Source organism: Sorex araneus, chromosome X (genome assembly GCF_027595985.1).
Source record: "Sorex araneus isolate mSorAra2 chromosome X, mSorAra2.pri, whole genome shotgun sequence".
In the NCBI taxonomy this organism is placed as follows: Eukaryota; Metazoa; Chordata; class Mammalia; order Eulipotyphla; family Soricidae; genus Sorex; species Sorex araneus.
In genome coordinates this window covers 268438131-268455370 of record NC_073313.1, presented here as the reverse complement: position 1 = coordinate 268455370, position 17240 = coordinate 268438131, and the positions used below count along the sequence as shown (strand labels likewise).

Here is a 17240-nt window from a genome sequence, read left to right as displayed (position 1 = left end):
ACCCCATTTTATTATGAACTAGATGATTAAGGCAAAAATTAGAAATGAGAAATAAAGTTCCAGAGAGGAAAATGATTAAGCTCACACAGCAGGTAGAAAAGATATGAGAACAGAAATCAATTACCTTTACAAGAAACTATTTGGCTTCTGATCCCGGAGGCACACAAGCCAATTTCGGAACCCAGCGGCGTCTTGCAGAAATGCCTCTAGACTGTGAACTAAGCTACAGCTCCGTGCTGCCCCGGGAGGGGAAAGGTTTTGTCCCTCGGTCTTTCCTTTCGGCGGCAGCGGCACGGTGACTGCCATCATTCAGAGCCCATTGGACAGAGGTACGAGCAGTGACGGCTTCTCCGCTCCTGAATGGCCGTGATCCCAGAGGCACACAAACCAATCTTGGAACCTAGCGGCTTCTGGCAGAAATTTCTCTGGACTTAATTACTAAAATACCAGAAATCCAAAACCACGCAGCCGCTGTCGGGCCGTGCAACCTCATCTACTCTTCATAATCAGCAATAGAAAACAAATTATCTAATGATGCCTTTTCGGAAGGTCTGATTGTTGGGGGGAAAATTCCAAATAATAATAGTGGGTTTTCTGTCCAAACATTGAATGTAATCAAAGTAAAGAGAAAGTAAAGTGAAAATCATCGGCCACACACGCAGGGTGAGGGGTGGGATGGGGGGTATACTGGGATTCTTGGTGGTGGGACATGTGCACTGGTGAAGGGATGGGTTTTTGATCATTGTATGACTGAGACAAACCTGAAAGCTTTGGGACTATTCTCATGGTGATTCAATAATAAATAAATTAATAAATTAAAAAAAAAAAGAAACTATTTGGCTTCAAATTGTCTACGGACTGAATCTACACCTTTATTATTTGGTCAGTTACTGCTGCTCATTTAAGGCTTTCAACTTCTAGAATTACTATGCACCAGAGGGATAATACAGGGGCTTGCCTAGCATGTGGCCGACTCAGGTTCAATTTCTAGCTCCCATATGATCCCTGAGCAGAGTTAGGGGGTGAGCTTGAGCATAGCTGGTGTGGCCTCAAAGCAAAAACAAAACTACCACCAAAAAACAACAAAAAAAATCACTTACTATACAGAGAGAACCATTATTTAAGTCAAACAAAACAATCTCATGTTGTTTGCGGCCTTTGACATTTCCTCTCCCCTTCTTTTTTCAATTGGGTCTTGTTTATCCTGACATAGTACTTTTTTGTGGCTACAACCTGGTGGTTCTCTGGCTGCAAGCCTCACCCAGAGCTGAGAGGACCATCAGGGATTAGGGGTTGAGGCTGAGTTTCCTGCATGCACAGCTTGCACTCCCGTCACTTCAGCGATCTCTAACAAAGCACTTTTAAGCAGCAGCTTGCCTTTATGGTACAACAGGCACTGACACCAAATACAAGAAGCATTCCAAGGCTGGAGCGATACTAGAGTGGCAAGGACATTTGCCTTGCACGTGGCAGACCCGGGTTCAATCCCTGGCATCCCATAGGGCTCCCGGGCACTGCCAGGAGTGATTCCTGAGTGCAGAGCCAGGAGTAACCCCTGAGCATTACTGGGTGTGAACCAAAAGTAAAGAAAGAAAAAAACAACAAAAAAACCCCCACATTCCAACATCCAACACTGCAGTCTGTGCCTCCTTGTCTCAGCCGAGGTGCTGACAATGTGATCTCGTCCAGTCTTTCTTCTGTCCTTCTCACAGCCATGAAGCCTGAGGCTCTTTCTATAATTAGGTCCTCCTCTTGTCCTTCAGAGAAGCCAGGGGGTTCCATGTCCCCCTTTCCTGGTGGGAGGGAGGGGCTCCCAAGTGCCTGTCCAGATGATTCTCTGGTGGTTTAAAGTGAGGGCCTGAAAAGCTGGTGCTGCTTCAGCCCTGAGGTGCTGGGATTTTACCCAGGTGACCCCAGCAGGGTTTGGGGGCCTTTAGGGCTGTAACTGGTCTTGTGCAAGGGACTATTCTGTGCTGGACTGAACTGGGGTCACCTGCGTGCAAGGTGTGAGTTCACCCCAGTACTATCTCTGGTCCCACTCTGTCTCCCACTAATGAGTCACACGGGCTGAACTCCAGGTCTCCCTTCCAGCCAGCCCTCGGCCCCCTCCTGAGGGGTCTCACTCTCCTTAGCCAGCCCAGAGTTCCTATCGACACCATGCTGTCTGTCCTTCTCTTTAGCCATCCGGACAGGGTAAGAAAACCCAGACGGCAGGTGTGCAGCAAGCAGGCATCAGGGCACTTCTTGGACTGTTTGCCACCATCAGTTTCTGGTTCGGAGAGATAAAGGTACTCACCACCTGACCATCAGTCCGTGTTCCATGAAGTTTTTCAGGTTGGGAAGGGTTTGTCTCAAGTCTGGAGTGCCTAATCCATGTTGATATCTTAACTGCAAAGGTGGAAAAATGGAATTAAAAGACACTCTGGCAGATACTTATGAAATATGATTTTAAAAGAACTTTAAAAGACGACTAAGTCAATATCGCAACATTTTGGGGTGCTATTTAAAACCAGTCTCTTGGGCTAGAGAGATGATACAGCAATTAGGAAGCGTGCCTTTCACGTGACTGACCCTGGTTCAATTCCTGCTACACAGTCCCCTATGCACTGTTAGGAGTGACCCCTGGGCATGACGCCAGGAGTAAGCTCTGAGTACAGCTGGGTGTGGTCCCCAAATCAAACCAAACCAAACCAAACCAAACCAAACCAAATCAGGAGCTGGGGCAATAGTAAGTGGGTAGAACATTTGCCTTGCACACAGATGATCCAGGTTCAATCTCTGGCATCCCCGATGGTCCCCCAAGCACTGCCAGGAATAATCCTGAGTACTACTAGGAATAATCCGAGCATTACCAGGAATAATCCCTGAGTGTAACCCCCAACCACCCCTCCCACCCCCTGCCAAAAAAAGTCCTAAAAAAATCAAAACCAGAAAATCACTCACACAAAAAAATCAAGGTAGGTTTTCTCGGTCACTCCTGGCTTGGTGCTATGGGGCACTTGCAAAGCAGGTACTCAGCCCTTTAAACTATCTCCTGGCCCTATACCGAGCTTTTAAAGGAAAAATGCTAAAATCGAATCAGCAAGAAACACGGAATCCTAAAGCTAAAAGATATCTTGAACATCATTTAAACCAAAGCTTTCTTTTTACAGAGGGGAAAGCTGAAGCCCTGAATGGGAAAGGAAATTCTCTAGACAACAGACAACATGTTTCAAAGGGAAGGATCTCAGCCACACATCCCGATTCACAGCCATGTTCGTTACTCTACCATCTAACCCAAAATCTGAGAGGAAAACTGGTAAAAACACACTTGAGAAGATGGAGGGGGAAAAATGTTCTTTCCTTTTTTTCAAAGCTAGCTTGGTGACCTAAAATCACCTCCCAGATTGGCTGACCTTGAATTATAAGATCTACTCCTATATTAAATGACATCATTTTGTGTATTCATATTAAAGCATTTTCCCATACATTGATAGAAGCAAAATGGCTGATAGCCCAATATGGCATTCCTGAATTCATTGTTTCAATAAAAAAGTGAAATTGTTTACACATGGCACGGAAATTTCACCTGTGATTCATACTGAAAAATATTAAATATTGAAAAAAAAACCCATACTGAAATAATACTAAGTTACGTGTCCCTGAGCCAACAGTCAATTCCCTGCCCCCAGGGTCCACAATGGAAGTGGGGTTAAATTCTTTTCAGAGACCATGATGAAAATTTTACTCCAAGTCTGAGTTCAACCAAAAAAGAGAAAATATGTGAATTTTAAGCCTCCACCCAGGTCTTAACTCCTTATTTGCTTCATAGGACAATGACTTTTACTTTTATTAGGGAATATAAGGATATTATAGTGAAAAGACATTTGAGAAGTCATATTTTCCCAACCTCCTTTTACAAATGAAGAAAACAGGGTATTTAGTAAGGCAAGTGTCTGCTCCCCCAGCACAGAGCTGATAAGGGACAGAGCCAGCGCTACCAACTTCCGACTAATGTGGGGCAAAAGCAATAGTACAGCAGATAAGGCATCTGCCTTCATGCAGCTGACCCGGATTCAATCCCCGGACCCCATAATGTCCCTGGAGACCTGCCTGGCAAGCTGAGGGCAAGCCCTGAGCACTGTCGGGTGTGATCTAAACAAGCCTCCAGGCCCCCCTCACCCCCCACCCCAAGTTTGTCTTTAATGTGATCCTCCTAATTTTGAACATACAGAATGAAAAAAGAAATTCACATGGTTGGGGATGTGGCTCAGTGGTCGAGTACTTGCCGTGCAGGCGTGGGGCTCTGGGTTCTGTGCCACACTCATACAAGCCCCCTGCCCACACGTCTGTGTTTAATAAAATACACATGCTCTTAAAGAGTTTGCCACTGTATGTCTTACAACTGGAAAGCAACAGTTTCTTGTTCTTCAGTAATTATCACTTTAATTCCTGTTTCTTTATCTTCCTATTTCTAAATATGCTGATATTAACATTTCTTTTTTTTGATATTAACATTTCTTACACTTTGACTACCAGTTTTAGATATCTTTCTCTATGACCTTCCTCTATGATCTCTATGACCTTACCATGAGAATTTGACTTTCTTAAATTACTCTTCTTTTACACAAACATCTTATCTCCTCATATAGATGATCAATTGACTTTTAATTAAACCATGAGGTTTTGATTCTCTAATCTCTCAAATATACTTCTCATTCTGAATACATTCAATATAAAATCTTAAGATAAAATCTGCATTATTTACCTTATTATATATATACATATATATATATATATATATATATATATATGTGCTGGAGCGACAGCACAGCGGGTAGGGCATCTGCCTTGCATTTCTCTGTCCCTCTCAGATAGCCTGGCAAGCTACCGAGAGTATCCCACCCACACAGCAGAGACTGGCAAGTTACCCATGGAGTATTCAATATGCCAAAAACAATAACAGCAAGTCTCCCAATGGAGATGTTACTGGTGCCCGCTCAAGCAAATCAATGAGCAACGGGATGACAGTGACAGTGATTATATGTGCAAAAGATATTTTACTCTTCCATCCTGTAATATACTACTCCTTTTTGTCAATCCGGAAGTGATAACTGCTTTTTTCTCACTTGTTGAATACCTATAGCTTGCTAATAGAACTGAGCATAGTTATCTATCATTAGATCTACCCACAAATGGGACAAAACTTGAAAATCTTTTTCAATCTGAAAATACTGCCTAAACTTACTAGGTAACCTATCAAATGCATTTCCCCTTTAGAAATATATTTCCTGCAGTCCTTCTTTCTGGCCAATTATAACTGTATTCTCTCTAGACTGTGTCTTCCTAGAATTTTCCTTAACTATCATCCTAGAAGTTTTGCTTCATGCTTCTTCTGGGTTGAAGCTACTCCTGTTTTCTATATTTCAAGATTTCTTTTTTGATTTTTGATTATTTCCTATCTTGACAGAGTATATAAATAGTATTTTGGGAAATGGGTACTTAGGTAGTATCTTTTTCTTTTGATATTTTGAATATTTAAAGACATATTTAAATGTCTTAAATTATTCATCTTTATTCAACTCATACATCTGAACACAGTCTGCCTAGGTATATAATTCAAGACTAAACAAAATTTTCATTCATGATTTCTAAATTATTGCTGCTAAGTCTTTAGATAGGTCTTTAGTTGGGGAATTAGTGAGTCTCATCACCCTAATTCTGCGTATCTTCTAAAATACCAATATCCCCGCTGGGCCTGCTTTCCAGAGAGACTCCTGCTCTTCTGCCTATGAGATAATGATTCCATTCTGGGAGTCAAGTTGGAAAAAGCATCGGGGAGTGGTTGAGTTGGTCTAAGGACTCTCTCAGACCCCTTGTGCTCATTAGGGTTTACGTGTCCAAGTATACCAGGCAGATAAGAGCTTCTTATTGAATTTTTTTTTCTCAAAGTAAACATCCACTTTCCCACTGCAGGGGCAATTGCTTAGCTACTCAGGGTGGAGGGTGGGTGGAGGGGGTGGGGCGGGGGTGGGGGGGGAGGAAAGAAGGAAACTGGTTATCTTTTCTCTTTCTGAAAACTTTCAATGAATCCTCCCACTTTTAGACCCATTCCTTATCCTACATTCTATGAAGGTATTTGGTGCATCTAATATCCTAAGTCCTTCTGGAGTTCCAGGCCTTGAACTGCATTGTTCCCCGAAGGGCCTGGGTTTTAGTTTCATCCATACCGTCAATTCACTGACTTCCTTGTGATTTCCTACAAGCCTGTCAACTCAATCATCTGCTCTTGTTTCTTTGATTAATCCTTGTGAGTTAGCAATTTTAATCTTCAGCAATAGCATTTCTTTAGGGATCTGATATGTAAATTTATTCATTTTTTAAAATTATAAAGTACCCTAATATATGTTATATGCATTATATATGTGACATATATGTGTGTATGTATTTGGGCTGGAGCAATAGCACAGCAGGTAGGGCATTTGCCTTACATGTGGCTGACCCGGGTTCAATTCCTCCGCCCCTCTTGGAGAGCCCGGCAAGCTACCAAGAGTATCCCACTCGCATGGCAAAGCCTGGCAAGCTACCCGTGGCATATTCGATATGCCAAAAACAGTAACAACAAGTCTCACAATGAAGACGTTACTGGCGCTTGCTCGAGTAAATTGATGAACAATGGGACGACAGTGCTACAGTGTATTTATATGCATATATATTTATGATTATTAACACTGGCTAATGACCTTATTTCTCAAAGCACTTACCACTCTGGCACAGAGTTCCTTCCCAATCCCAAGTCTTTCTCTAGGCAGCCTATATGGAGTCATATTCTATTCTCAAAGAGCAACGTTAAGTTCCATTTCCTGAAGAAAATGTTCTGATTATTCCAGAATAAGAAGGCATTATATTCCTCTTCCTACATCCTTTCCTACACTACCTTTTTTTTTTTCCACTTTTTTAAAAAAAATTTGCTTTTCGGGTCACACCCAGCAATGCACAGGGGTTACTCCTGGCTGTACACTCAGGAATTACTCCTGGCGGTGCTCAGGGGACTATATGGGATGCTGGGAATCAAACCTGGGTTGGCTGCGTGCAAGGCAAATGCCCTACCCACTGTGCTATTGCTTCAGCCCCTACGCTACCTTTCAATTTGCTCTCATAGGAAGCTTAAACTGTTGAAGAAATACTGACTAAAGAGTTAATTGGTAAATTAAACCAATGTTGTAGGGAAGGGAATGAGAGGCCTCCCGACTCTATGAAATGACCTCAACTGCACAAAGGCTGAACACCCACATGGTGACTTACTAGCTGCTTGACTTCGTAAGTTACTTCATTTCTGAGTTGGTTTTCTTACTTTTAAGATGAAGATTTATTGACCTTGCCAAGTTCCAACGTTTAAATAAGGTAGATTATACAGAGCACCCCAAATAGTACCAAGCAGTGCTCAAAACACTCTATTGCTACTCTCACCATCTATGCAGTACTCAAAACACTCCATTACTATTTTCACTATTCATGTGTTTTCTGTTATCATTCTCATAGCATTATAGCACTGTCATCCTATTGTTCACTGATTTGCTTGATCGGGCACCTGTATAAGTGAGACTCTCCATTGTGAGACCTGTTACTGTTTTTGGCATATTAAACACGCCACGGCTCTGCTGTGTGGGCAGGATACTCTCGGTAGCTTGCTGGGCTCTCCGAGAGTGTCAGAGGAATCAAACCCGGGTCAGCTGAGTGTAAGGCGAACACCCTACCCACTGTGCTATCACTCCAGTCCATTCTCCTAGCACAAATATGGCACACTGCGGTGTTCAGTAATGACTTTGAGAAAGAGATCAAAGAAGGAAGTGAAAAAAGAGTTTAAAGCTAAGGGAAAATCTTAAATACATGTTTCACATTTTTTTTTAAATGTTAGTTTTTACTGATTTTTTAAGCTTCTGATAGCAGGCACTAAGGGAGAGAGGCACCAATAAACACATACAAATGTCAGTATCCAGATGCATTTACACAATGATACAGGATGAAGAGTCATTCCTGGTGACAGACCCAGCTCAGCTGTGTTGCCATGGAAAAAGTCCCTCCCTGCTTGAAATAGTCAAGTCATTTTCAAACTTTTTTAGCTTTAAATTTGTTGGGTTGGGCGGGAGAGATAGTTTAGCAGGTGAGGAGTTTGCCTGGCATGAGGGCAACCGAGGGTCAGCCCCCGGCACTACATATGGTCTCCCAAGCACCATCAGGAGTGATCCCCGAGGGTGGCTGGACGTGGCACCAAACCAAGACCAACAAAGAAAACATAGGGTAAGGCTGTAACTGCAGGAGGTGGAGTACAAGCTGGGCCAAGTTGCAGTTCCCATTTTGTAGCTTCAAGTCCCCTGGGGGCTGGAGGCGAGCTTGGCGGTAAGGCAGATGGGTTATCTCCAGCACACCACATGAGCACTGCAACCAACTGTGCCATCACCCTAGCACTAAAGGGGGAAAAAAAAAAAACCAAACCCCTACTTTGCAATAGACCATCTCGAGAAGTCTTCAAAGTTCTACTGAGTCCTAGGAGCTCTGAAAGTTACGGTGGACTCTGCATGTGAGGACTGTGACATAAGGATATGGCTAGGGTGACAACACATTTACAATGCTGAGTGAGGAAGGCACATTAGCACAAATCTTAACCCCTGCGCTATCTCTCCGGCCTGGCTAACTCCCTGATAAGGTCTTAGTAAAAATAGGAAGGATAGAAGATATGAGGCCAAGGAGGAAAGGACAGGATGGGGAAGGGTGGGGGAGGGCTAGAGTTACTTAGCTCTGACTGGTCCCAGATTCAACAATATTTAACAATATTTGTTTAACGTCCACTAAGCACTTTGAGGCAGTTCTGTCTCTGGCATGACAGGCCTGTTTTCACCACGTGTGCCACCATGAGCAAGTTACAAACCAATCTGTGCCTCCTCTATAAAGCAGGCCCAACAATAGTCATCGCGTAAAAGTTGTTCGAAGACATCAGTTGGGGTTTTTATAGAGAACTGAAACTTCCCTGGCCTGACTTCTAGAGGTTATTTAACAAAAAACCACTGAGGGCCTAGAGTTGTAAGCTTTAGAGTTCAGATGGCCTCTTGCTTGTCCAGAGGAAGACTACACTACAAGGCTTTAAGCAGCTGAAGAATGAATGTCAGGAAAACAACTCCAGAGGCAGCTGTGAGGTCTAACTTGAAAGACGGAGGCCCTCTTTAAGAAATCTTGCTTGCACATTCCATTAAAACCTGCCCTCTCCCACCTACTATCAACATCGCACACTTCCCTAAATACAGCTCCTTCTGCTCTCACTTCTGTGGGGGAAAGGCAGATGCCAAGAAACCCAGGCAATAAAATATTGCTTTGGGTCTGTCTAACTGCTTCAAATTAGTCTCTGAAATAAACACCTTTTGTAATAACTTCCTACTGCACCACCACCCAAAGAGTCTAAGCATTTTTTAAGTGGAATTTTGGTTTCAATTAGCTAGAATTTCAGCTTTACTGATTGGCTTAGAACTCCATGGAAGAAATTAAATTTTTGTGCACATATATGGTAAGCGGGAAGGTGGAAACTACATATTGATGATAAATTACATGGGAAGTGGAAAGAAGTTTTCTGGAAAAATGAACAAATGCTATTGTCTACTGGCAAAAGAAAATTCCTATACTAAAATAACTGGGAAGACCTGGCTTTATCATTATAGAAGCAAGCAAAGAGAAAGACAACCAGGACAAAGAATACATTTAGACCACAACAGATTATAGTACTGTCAATTCCATCCTGCTTCCCTCTCCCATAACACCGTTTTATATAAAAATACATTTTCCCCAAAATCACATGGTTTCATCCCCAATCACTACACTAGTGAAGGCACTAGGACTTTTACCAAATAAGGAGGATCAATTATGATGAGTGCTCTTGTAGTTGAAATTCATAATTCACACACCTTGATAAATGATGCTCCAGTGACTTCAGAAGACCATTTGCAGCTCTAGAGATCATATTAATCAAATATGACCAACTTTCTGAGAATAAATGCGGAGTTCTTGTACTCAGTAAACAGGCTTATATTGAGTCTTTTAAGAGGCCTAATTTAAAAATGATTCAATTATGTTTTTATTCTTTAAGCATATTTTTTTCTAAGTACAGGAAACTTTAACTTGAATCCTGGGGTTCAGGATTCATTTTGTCAGGAGAAATTCAGTGTAGATAATACACACACACACAGATACGCATCCTTTTAAACAATATTCATCTACACAAGGCCACTTATTGCATGGTTTATTAGTTCCATATGGGGCTGAGCTAAGTTGCATGATATGTTTGATATAAACCGTCTGTTACCATGAGGGAATGTGGATTAATACAATGCTTCAACAAAGGTTACTAAAGATCAACACTTTCATGATGAGATTACAATGAAATTGACCCTAAAGAGAAGTGGTCTAGAGAAACAGGGGGTGGAAGGCGGAACCAATCCAAGCAATTAAAAATGCATATATGCATCAAAGGCTGAATTTTACTGTTTTGACTTTCATAGTGACACAACATTCTATAGGGCTAGTAACAAATATATTTACTCATTTTTAAATGTTACGGTTTCACCGATTCAAAAAGAATGAGTTTAATAAAATGTAAAGGTAAAAACTGCCTTCCTGGAAGAAAACAAAGCTCTTTCAAAGATGTGGAAAAGCGACTCCAAGCATATTTAATATGAACAATAATATTGTTTCTTACAGTGAGCCATTGCAATATGTACCTCTAAGGAAAAATATAAAAACCTGATTATGGGCCTCTGGTTGCAGGAACAACCTAAGTACTTTTCCATCCTCATCTATAAACCATGCCAGTTCTTTTCAAAAATAGATGTTATAATGTAAACACTGGGCCCGGCTAGGGCCTACTATTCTACGGTTTGGAAAAGCCTAAACGTCAAGACTAACAACTCTTAAATCTAAGAAATGGAAGTTTCTTCCTACCAGGCATCCCGCTGCTCCTACACTCAGGAGACTCCCATTAGAGCTGAAGGGCTACACTTCTCCTCCAAGCACAGTGAAAGGACAGTGCCTGAAAGTGGAAAATGATGAATGTAGGGTCCAGATTCTAAAATTCACTGACTTCAAAATCACAGGTTCTCTTCTTTCAATCACAAGTTGCTTTGTTGTATCTTTAAGACATGGGTTACACTTAAATAAAACTTATTATAAAGTCTATGAGATCAAGAACGTTTCATTGAAGATGGTCCTTGTCAGATGGTCCTTTCTTTCACTGGCCTGTGAGTCTATTGCTACCAATTCAAAAGAACTGTGAGGATCAGTACTGCAGCCGGCAAGTGAACAGGCAAGGCAGAACTGGATATCAGTCAAAGGCAAGTCAATCATCAACTGCAGTTACTTCTAACGAGTGATCAGAAAGTAAAGGTTATGTTCCTGGATGCTATAGGCTATCCATAAGACAAACTTGTAAATGAACCTCAAGAAAGGTATTCATGTCATTAAGGCCAGCAATTTGACCTTAACTCTCAATCTTTATTTTAATAGTCCTGAGAATCCTAATGGATCCCAAATTCTCTTGTATCGACCTATAATCTTCTCTGGATCCCTGATTTCCTCCTCAGAAGCTACGCCGTGCTCAGGCATTCTGCTTCCTGCTCACTACAATCCTGGTGAGAAGCATTTTATCAGCTCCAGAAGATCACAGTCAAACAAGGCAGAGACACTCTAGGTACTCTAGGAAGTCTGAGCAATGGAATCATATAACAGTTAGCCTCATTTCTGCCTGATTTTACTTATTTTTTTTTAAATTTTCATTTTTTTTATTGAATCACCATGGAAAAAGTTACAAAGCTTTCTGGTTCAATTCTCAGTCACTCAATGATCAGACCCCCATCCCTTCACCAGTGTACATGTTCTACCACCAAGAACCCCAGTATACCCCCCATCCTTCCCCCACCCCACGTGTGTGGCTAATGATCTTCACTTTATTCTCTCTATACTTTGAATACATTCAATATTTCAACAGAAAACTCACTATTATTATTTGGAATTTCCCTCCAACAATCAAACCTGCTGAAAAGGCATCATTCAATAATTTGTTTTCCATTGCTGAGAATGAAGAATATATGAGCTCGCACGGCCACAATAGTGGCTGCGTGGTTTTGGATTTCTGATATTTTAGTTCAGTTCACAGTCTAGATGCATTTCTATAAGAAGCCGCTGGGTGCCAAAATTGGTTAGTAGACCTCCAAGATCTACCAAGTAGCCGTTTTATGTGCGGCTGCTCCGGATCTCATCTGGCTGATTTTACTTATGTTTTTGAGATTCATCCTATTTACTGCATAGAAGATAGTTGGTTCTTTTTTCTTTTTCTTTTTTTGGGTCACACCCGGGGCAATGCACAGGGGTTACTCCTGGTTCTACACTCAGGAATTACTCCTGGTGGTGCTCAGGGGACCATATGGGATGCTGGGATTCGAACCCAGGTCGGCCGCGTGCAAGGCAAACGCCCTACCCGCTGTGCTCTCGCTCCAGCCCCGATAGTTGGTTCTTTTTAAACTGCTGAGAAGCATCCTATTTTAGGAATGTACTAAAAACAGCTATTATTTATGCTGATTGATGGACACTTGGGCTGCTGCACATTTTGGTTGTTAATATGCTGCAAACTTTTTTAAATTTAAAGAATCATGATTTACAAAGTTTTTTAAAAAATTCTATTTATTTATTTATTTATTTATTTATTGCTTTTTGGGTCACACCCGGCGATGCACAGGGGTTACTCCTGGCTCCGCACTCAGGAATTAACCCCTGGCGGTGTTCAGGGGACCATATGGGATGCTGGGAATCGAACTCGGGTCGGCCGCGTGCAAGGCAAACGCCCTACCCACTGTGCTATTGCTCCAGCCCGATTTACAAAGTTTTTGATAGTTGAGTTTTGGCATACAATATTCCAACCTCAATCCCACCAGTGTCAACTTCCCTCCAACAGGGTTCCCATGTTCTATCCTGACTTCCCCCACACTGACAGGCACATTTCACATTTCTGTGATTTAGAGCCCCTGTTTTCAGTGTTGCTGACTCTGTGCTTTGGTAATAAAGTTAGGCCACTCTCCCACGTCACCCATATAACCGAGGCCTCTGACCCCCGTCCCCCCATTACTTCCCCTTTTCATCTTCTTCCTCCCCCCACCTCGATTTCCTTCTTTCTCTATTTTTTTTAAAACACTTGGGCATGGGCTTCTGTGTGGACTAGTCTCTTTCCCCTGCTTCCCTTCACTTGTTGTTGTAACTGTTGTAGACATCCCTGGGAGTCATACACACTAGATCACTAGATTGTGGTGTGCCAGAGATGGCACTTGTAGGGTGAAGACAAAGATCCAACTCAAGGCCTCATGCCTGCCATGTAGATGTTCTGCCACTGACTTAAACCCTGGGCCCTGTCAAGTATTTCTGTTTCTCTTGGGTCAATATTTAAAGAGTAAAATACCTGAGCTGGATGGTAGATATGTGTTAGCTAAATTTAAACAATGCTCAGCTGTTTCAAAGTGATTGTACAACATTTATTTATTTACATATTTTTGGACCTCACCCAGCAGCACTTGGGGACCATATGTGGTGCCGTGGCCAGGGTGGCCACATGCAAGGTGAGTGCCATAACTTCTGTACTGTCTCTCCAGCCCTGTCTATACAATTTTACATTTCCACCAGCACTTTGTGTGTGTGTGTTTTAGTTGATCTAATCATTGTTAGGACTTGATGTCACGTTAGAAGATGTTATCCACCCTAGGAAGTATGTAGTAGTACTTCATTATAGTTTTAATTTGCATTTCCCTAACAGACTCAATTCAACATCTTTCCAGGTGCTTTTCTTCTGCTCTCTGCAATCTTTTCTGACGCTCTGGCAATTTCTGTACTTAGCCTCTGATGAATACCTAATACAAATAATTAATGTCCTCTGATTAATCTTAACACTGAATTAGTAACCTTCCAATTAATTCCATCTGTGCTTAACCTAGCCAGAGTAGTTTCTGTTTACTGCAACACAATCCTTTTTATTCAAATCTTTATTTGTAAAGAGGAGCTAAAGGGAGTTACTCATGCATGCAAAAGGCAAAAATGTTGTTAGAGTGCAGGGGTTCATTCACAGAAATGCAAGTAAGTCTAAGTATTGGGGTTTATTGGAATGAAAAGTGCACTTAAGTACATTGTCAGAAATTCAATTCAACATAAAATTACTGAACTCTCTGTGTGGTAGAATTGACAATAGTGGAAACAGAGGTAGTCCTGGGAAAATGAAGGGCATTCACTCCAATCCAAAACCTCTTGGCATGGAATGGAGTAAGGGTGCTTTATATTAAATGGCATAGTATTTGCATAAAACTCATACACATTCTCACATAAACTTTAAATAATCTCTAGATTATGTATAATACCCAAGACAATGAAAATGCTATGCAGACCATTGTTATATTGCACTGCTTAGGGAATAATGGGGAAAAAAAGGTCTGTATGTGTTCAATACCATACAGTCAGCCTAAACCTACCTACATAGCACATATTTTTGATCTGCAGTTGGTTGACTCCACAGATGTAGAATATGGGGTTACCAGAAGGCTCAACTGTATGAATATGATATTTTGGGGGGAGTATTGGGCCATAGCCTGTGGTGCTCAGAAGTTACTCTTAGCTCTGTACTCAGGAATCAGTACTGCTAGACTTGGAACAACCATACTGGGTGCCAGTGATCAAACCCAGTTTGGCTGTGTGCAAGGCAAACTATCCTATCCACTGTAGTCCAGTCCCCGAATATGGCACTTTTTAGAGTAGGAAAAATTTGAAAATAATTTTGGTATAGCATAGGACTTTGTATGTGGTATTATTTGCTTGTTTTCTGTTGAGATGCCAGGGATAGAACCTTGTTAAGTGTCAAGCATGGCTTCTACCATGTAACTCATCTACCTTGTTCCAGAGATCCATCAATAAATAATTTTTTCCCCCTTTTTTGGGTCACACGTGGCTATGCTCAGGGGTTACTCCTAGTTCTTCATTAAGGAATTACTCTTGGGGGTGCTCTGGGGACCATATGGAATGCTGGGGATTGAACATGGGTTCGTCACATGTAAGGCAAAAGCCCTACCCACTATACTATCACTCAGACCCTCAAAAATAAATCTTGAATCACGGTATACCTCACGTGATTCTTGGTGGTGGAATATGTGCACTGGTGAAGGGATGGGTGTTTGAGCATTGTATAACTGAGACTTAAACCTGAAAGCTTTGTAACTTTCCACATGGTGATTCAATTAAAAAACAAATAAATAAATTTTGAAAGAGATCAACTAGCTGCAAAAATTTCTCAGATACTCACTCCTGGCTGAGACCTCCTGGGCGAGGTCTTATCGAGGGTAGGGTTGAGAGGGTGCAGGATAGGTCCGCCCCACTAAAACCTGGCAACCACAGTCACAACCGAAAACTGCCCAACTGCCCAGTTAAATATTCTAGATTTTCTAGAGCATGTGGCCGCATTCGTGGTCATACATATGACATTTCCAAACACTACAACAGTGACATCCCAGAGGCAGCACACCAGACAGAATGGAAATGTAGTATTGAAGCCAACCAATCTCAACTAACAAAAATATTAACACAGAAAGCTTAACTTGTAACAACAGCTTAGTAAACCCCTAGAAAAGGACTTCATGTTTTCATGGTGAGATAGAACAATTTTTACAAATTTTCTTCTACAGAAATATTTTTTGATCATTCTGTCAGTCAATAACAAGTAATACAAAATAAATTGTTGTGGGCCTACTATGGAGCAGGCTTGAAAGGTGGTTGGGAAAGATGGAGACAATGGTGGAGGGAAGGTGACAGCAGAGGTAAGATTGGCTTTGGAATATTGAATGCCCTTATAACAAATCATCATAAACAAGCCACAGTATTTAAATAAAGTGGGGGGAAAAGGAGCTAAATGAATGGTAGAGTTTAGATTTATCTCCCAAGTGTGGTGACCTCAGCAAGCAAGACACATGTTCAAGGGAGAAGACAGGCTTGAAAGGCAAGCCATCCTCATTTGTATCACGTACCTCACTTGCTTGTCTGTCTCTGCGTGTTCTTCAAGCGTGTATTCTCTCTTGAACACATATTCCTCCTTTCCTTACCCCCGCCTCACTGAGTTTCATTCAATAAAAACTATCTTGCTTTACACATACATACAAAAAGAGAATGACAAAGATAATGCTAATACCAATGATAGCTACTGCTCTTTCCATCTTGCAAAATGGGCCAGGCATGAAGTCTGGCTATTGTTATATCTTTTCATTTAGTCTTCATAATAGCCCCACCAAGTAGGTTGTATGGTTCCTGCTCTACATGTGATAAGGTTTGAAATGTTAAAGGATCTGTCTGAAATTCCATGGGCAGCAAGGAGCAGGGCTGGGATCTGAATTTAACTCTGATCTTTTACATCCTCACCTATAACAGTCAAAATATTGCTTGTAAGTTGGTTAGAAAAGATTGTTTTCCTATTCCTCATTTAATCTTCATACTAGAGACCAGAGAAACACAATTCTTCTGCTGATAGCAGACATTTGACAACAGCTACATTTCTCTTCAGTTGTAATTCAGTGTAACTATTCAATTCAGTCTTTAAAACTCTTTGCTTTTTGGGCTTAGTAGTAATACACATGCTTTCCCGCCTCTCCCCCCCACCCCCCGCTCATGTATGAAGTCCTGGATTTAATCCTGTGACAGAAAAAAGAAATAATAACCTTCAGTTGAAAAATTAATCCCTATAGCCTCTTCATAGTTCTTCTTTTTTCATCACTCTTTGTCTCTGAACTCTCTCCAATTTCCCTGAAAGAATCTGGCAATAAGGTACCCTAAATGGAAGAAAATTTTTCAAAAAACCCTTTTTTCTTATTAATGATTTCCAACTTAAAACATTAAGTATATCGAGGTTGGGGATGTGGCACAGTGATAAAGTGCATTCTTTGCATATATGATGCCCTGGGTATGATCCCTCCAACATTAATTTTACTATTGTATCTATTTCATGTCTTTTAGGTGTGTGTCAAAGAGAGAGAGAGAGAGAAAGAGAGAAGAGATTTACTGTTTTCACTTGAATTACACTAAAGCACCAAAGTACACGTACCTACTGTTTATTCTATGTGTCTTCATGATAGACCACAAATAAATGCAGCTTCAAAAAAAAAAAGAGAATAGCAATAAACTGCTGAATACGTATTGTTCTTCTAAAC

The 17240-nt window shown here is 41.4% G+C and overlaps 1 protein-coding gene across 1 annotated transcript in view; it reads right to left on the bottom strand.

Moving 5' to 3' along the window:
* The window catches only part of UVRAG (UV radiation resistance associated), a 296340-nt gene that overhangs the window by 29207 nt on the left and 249893 nt on the right, over positions 1-17240 (bottom strand). The window contains exon 14 of the mRNA XM_004610830.2: positions 2297-2388. Within this exon, the coding sequence (XP_004610887.2) occupies positions 2297-2388 (92 nt within the window). The remainder of the gene's footprint in view (positions 1-2296; positions 2389-17240) is intronic.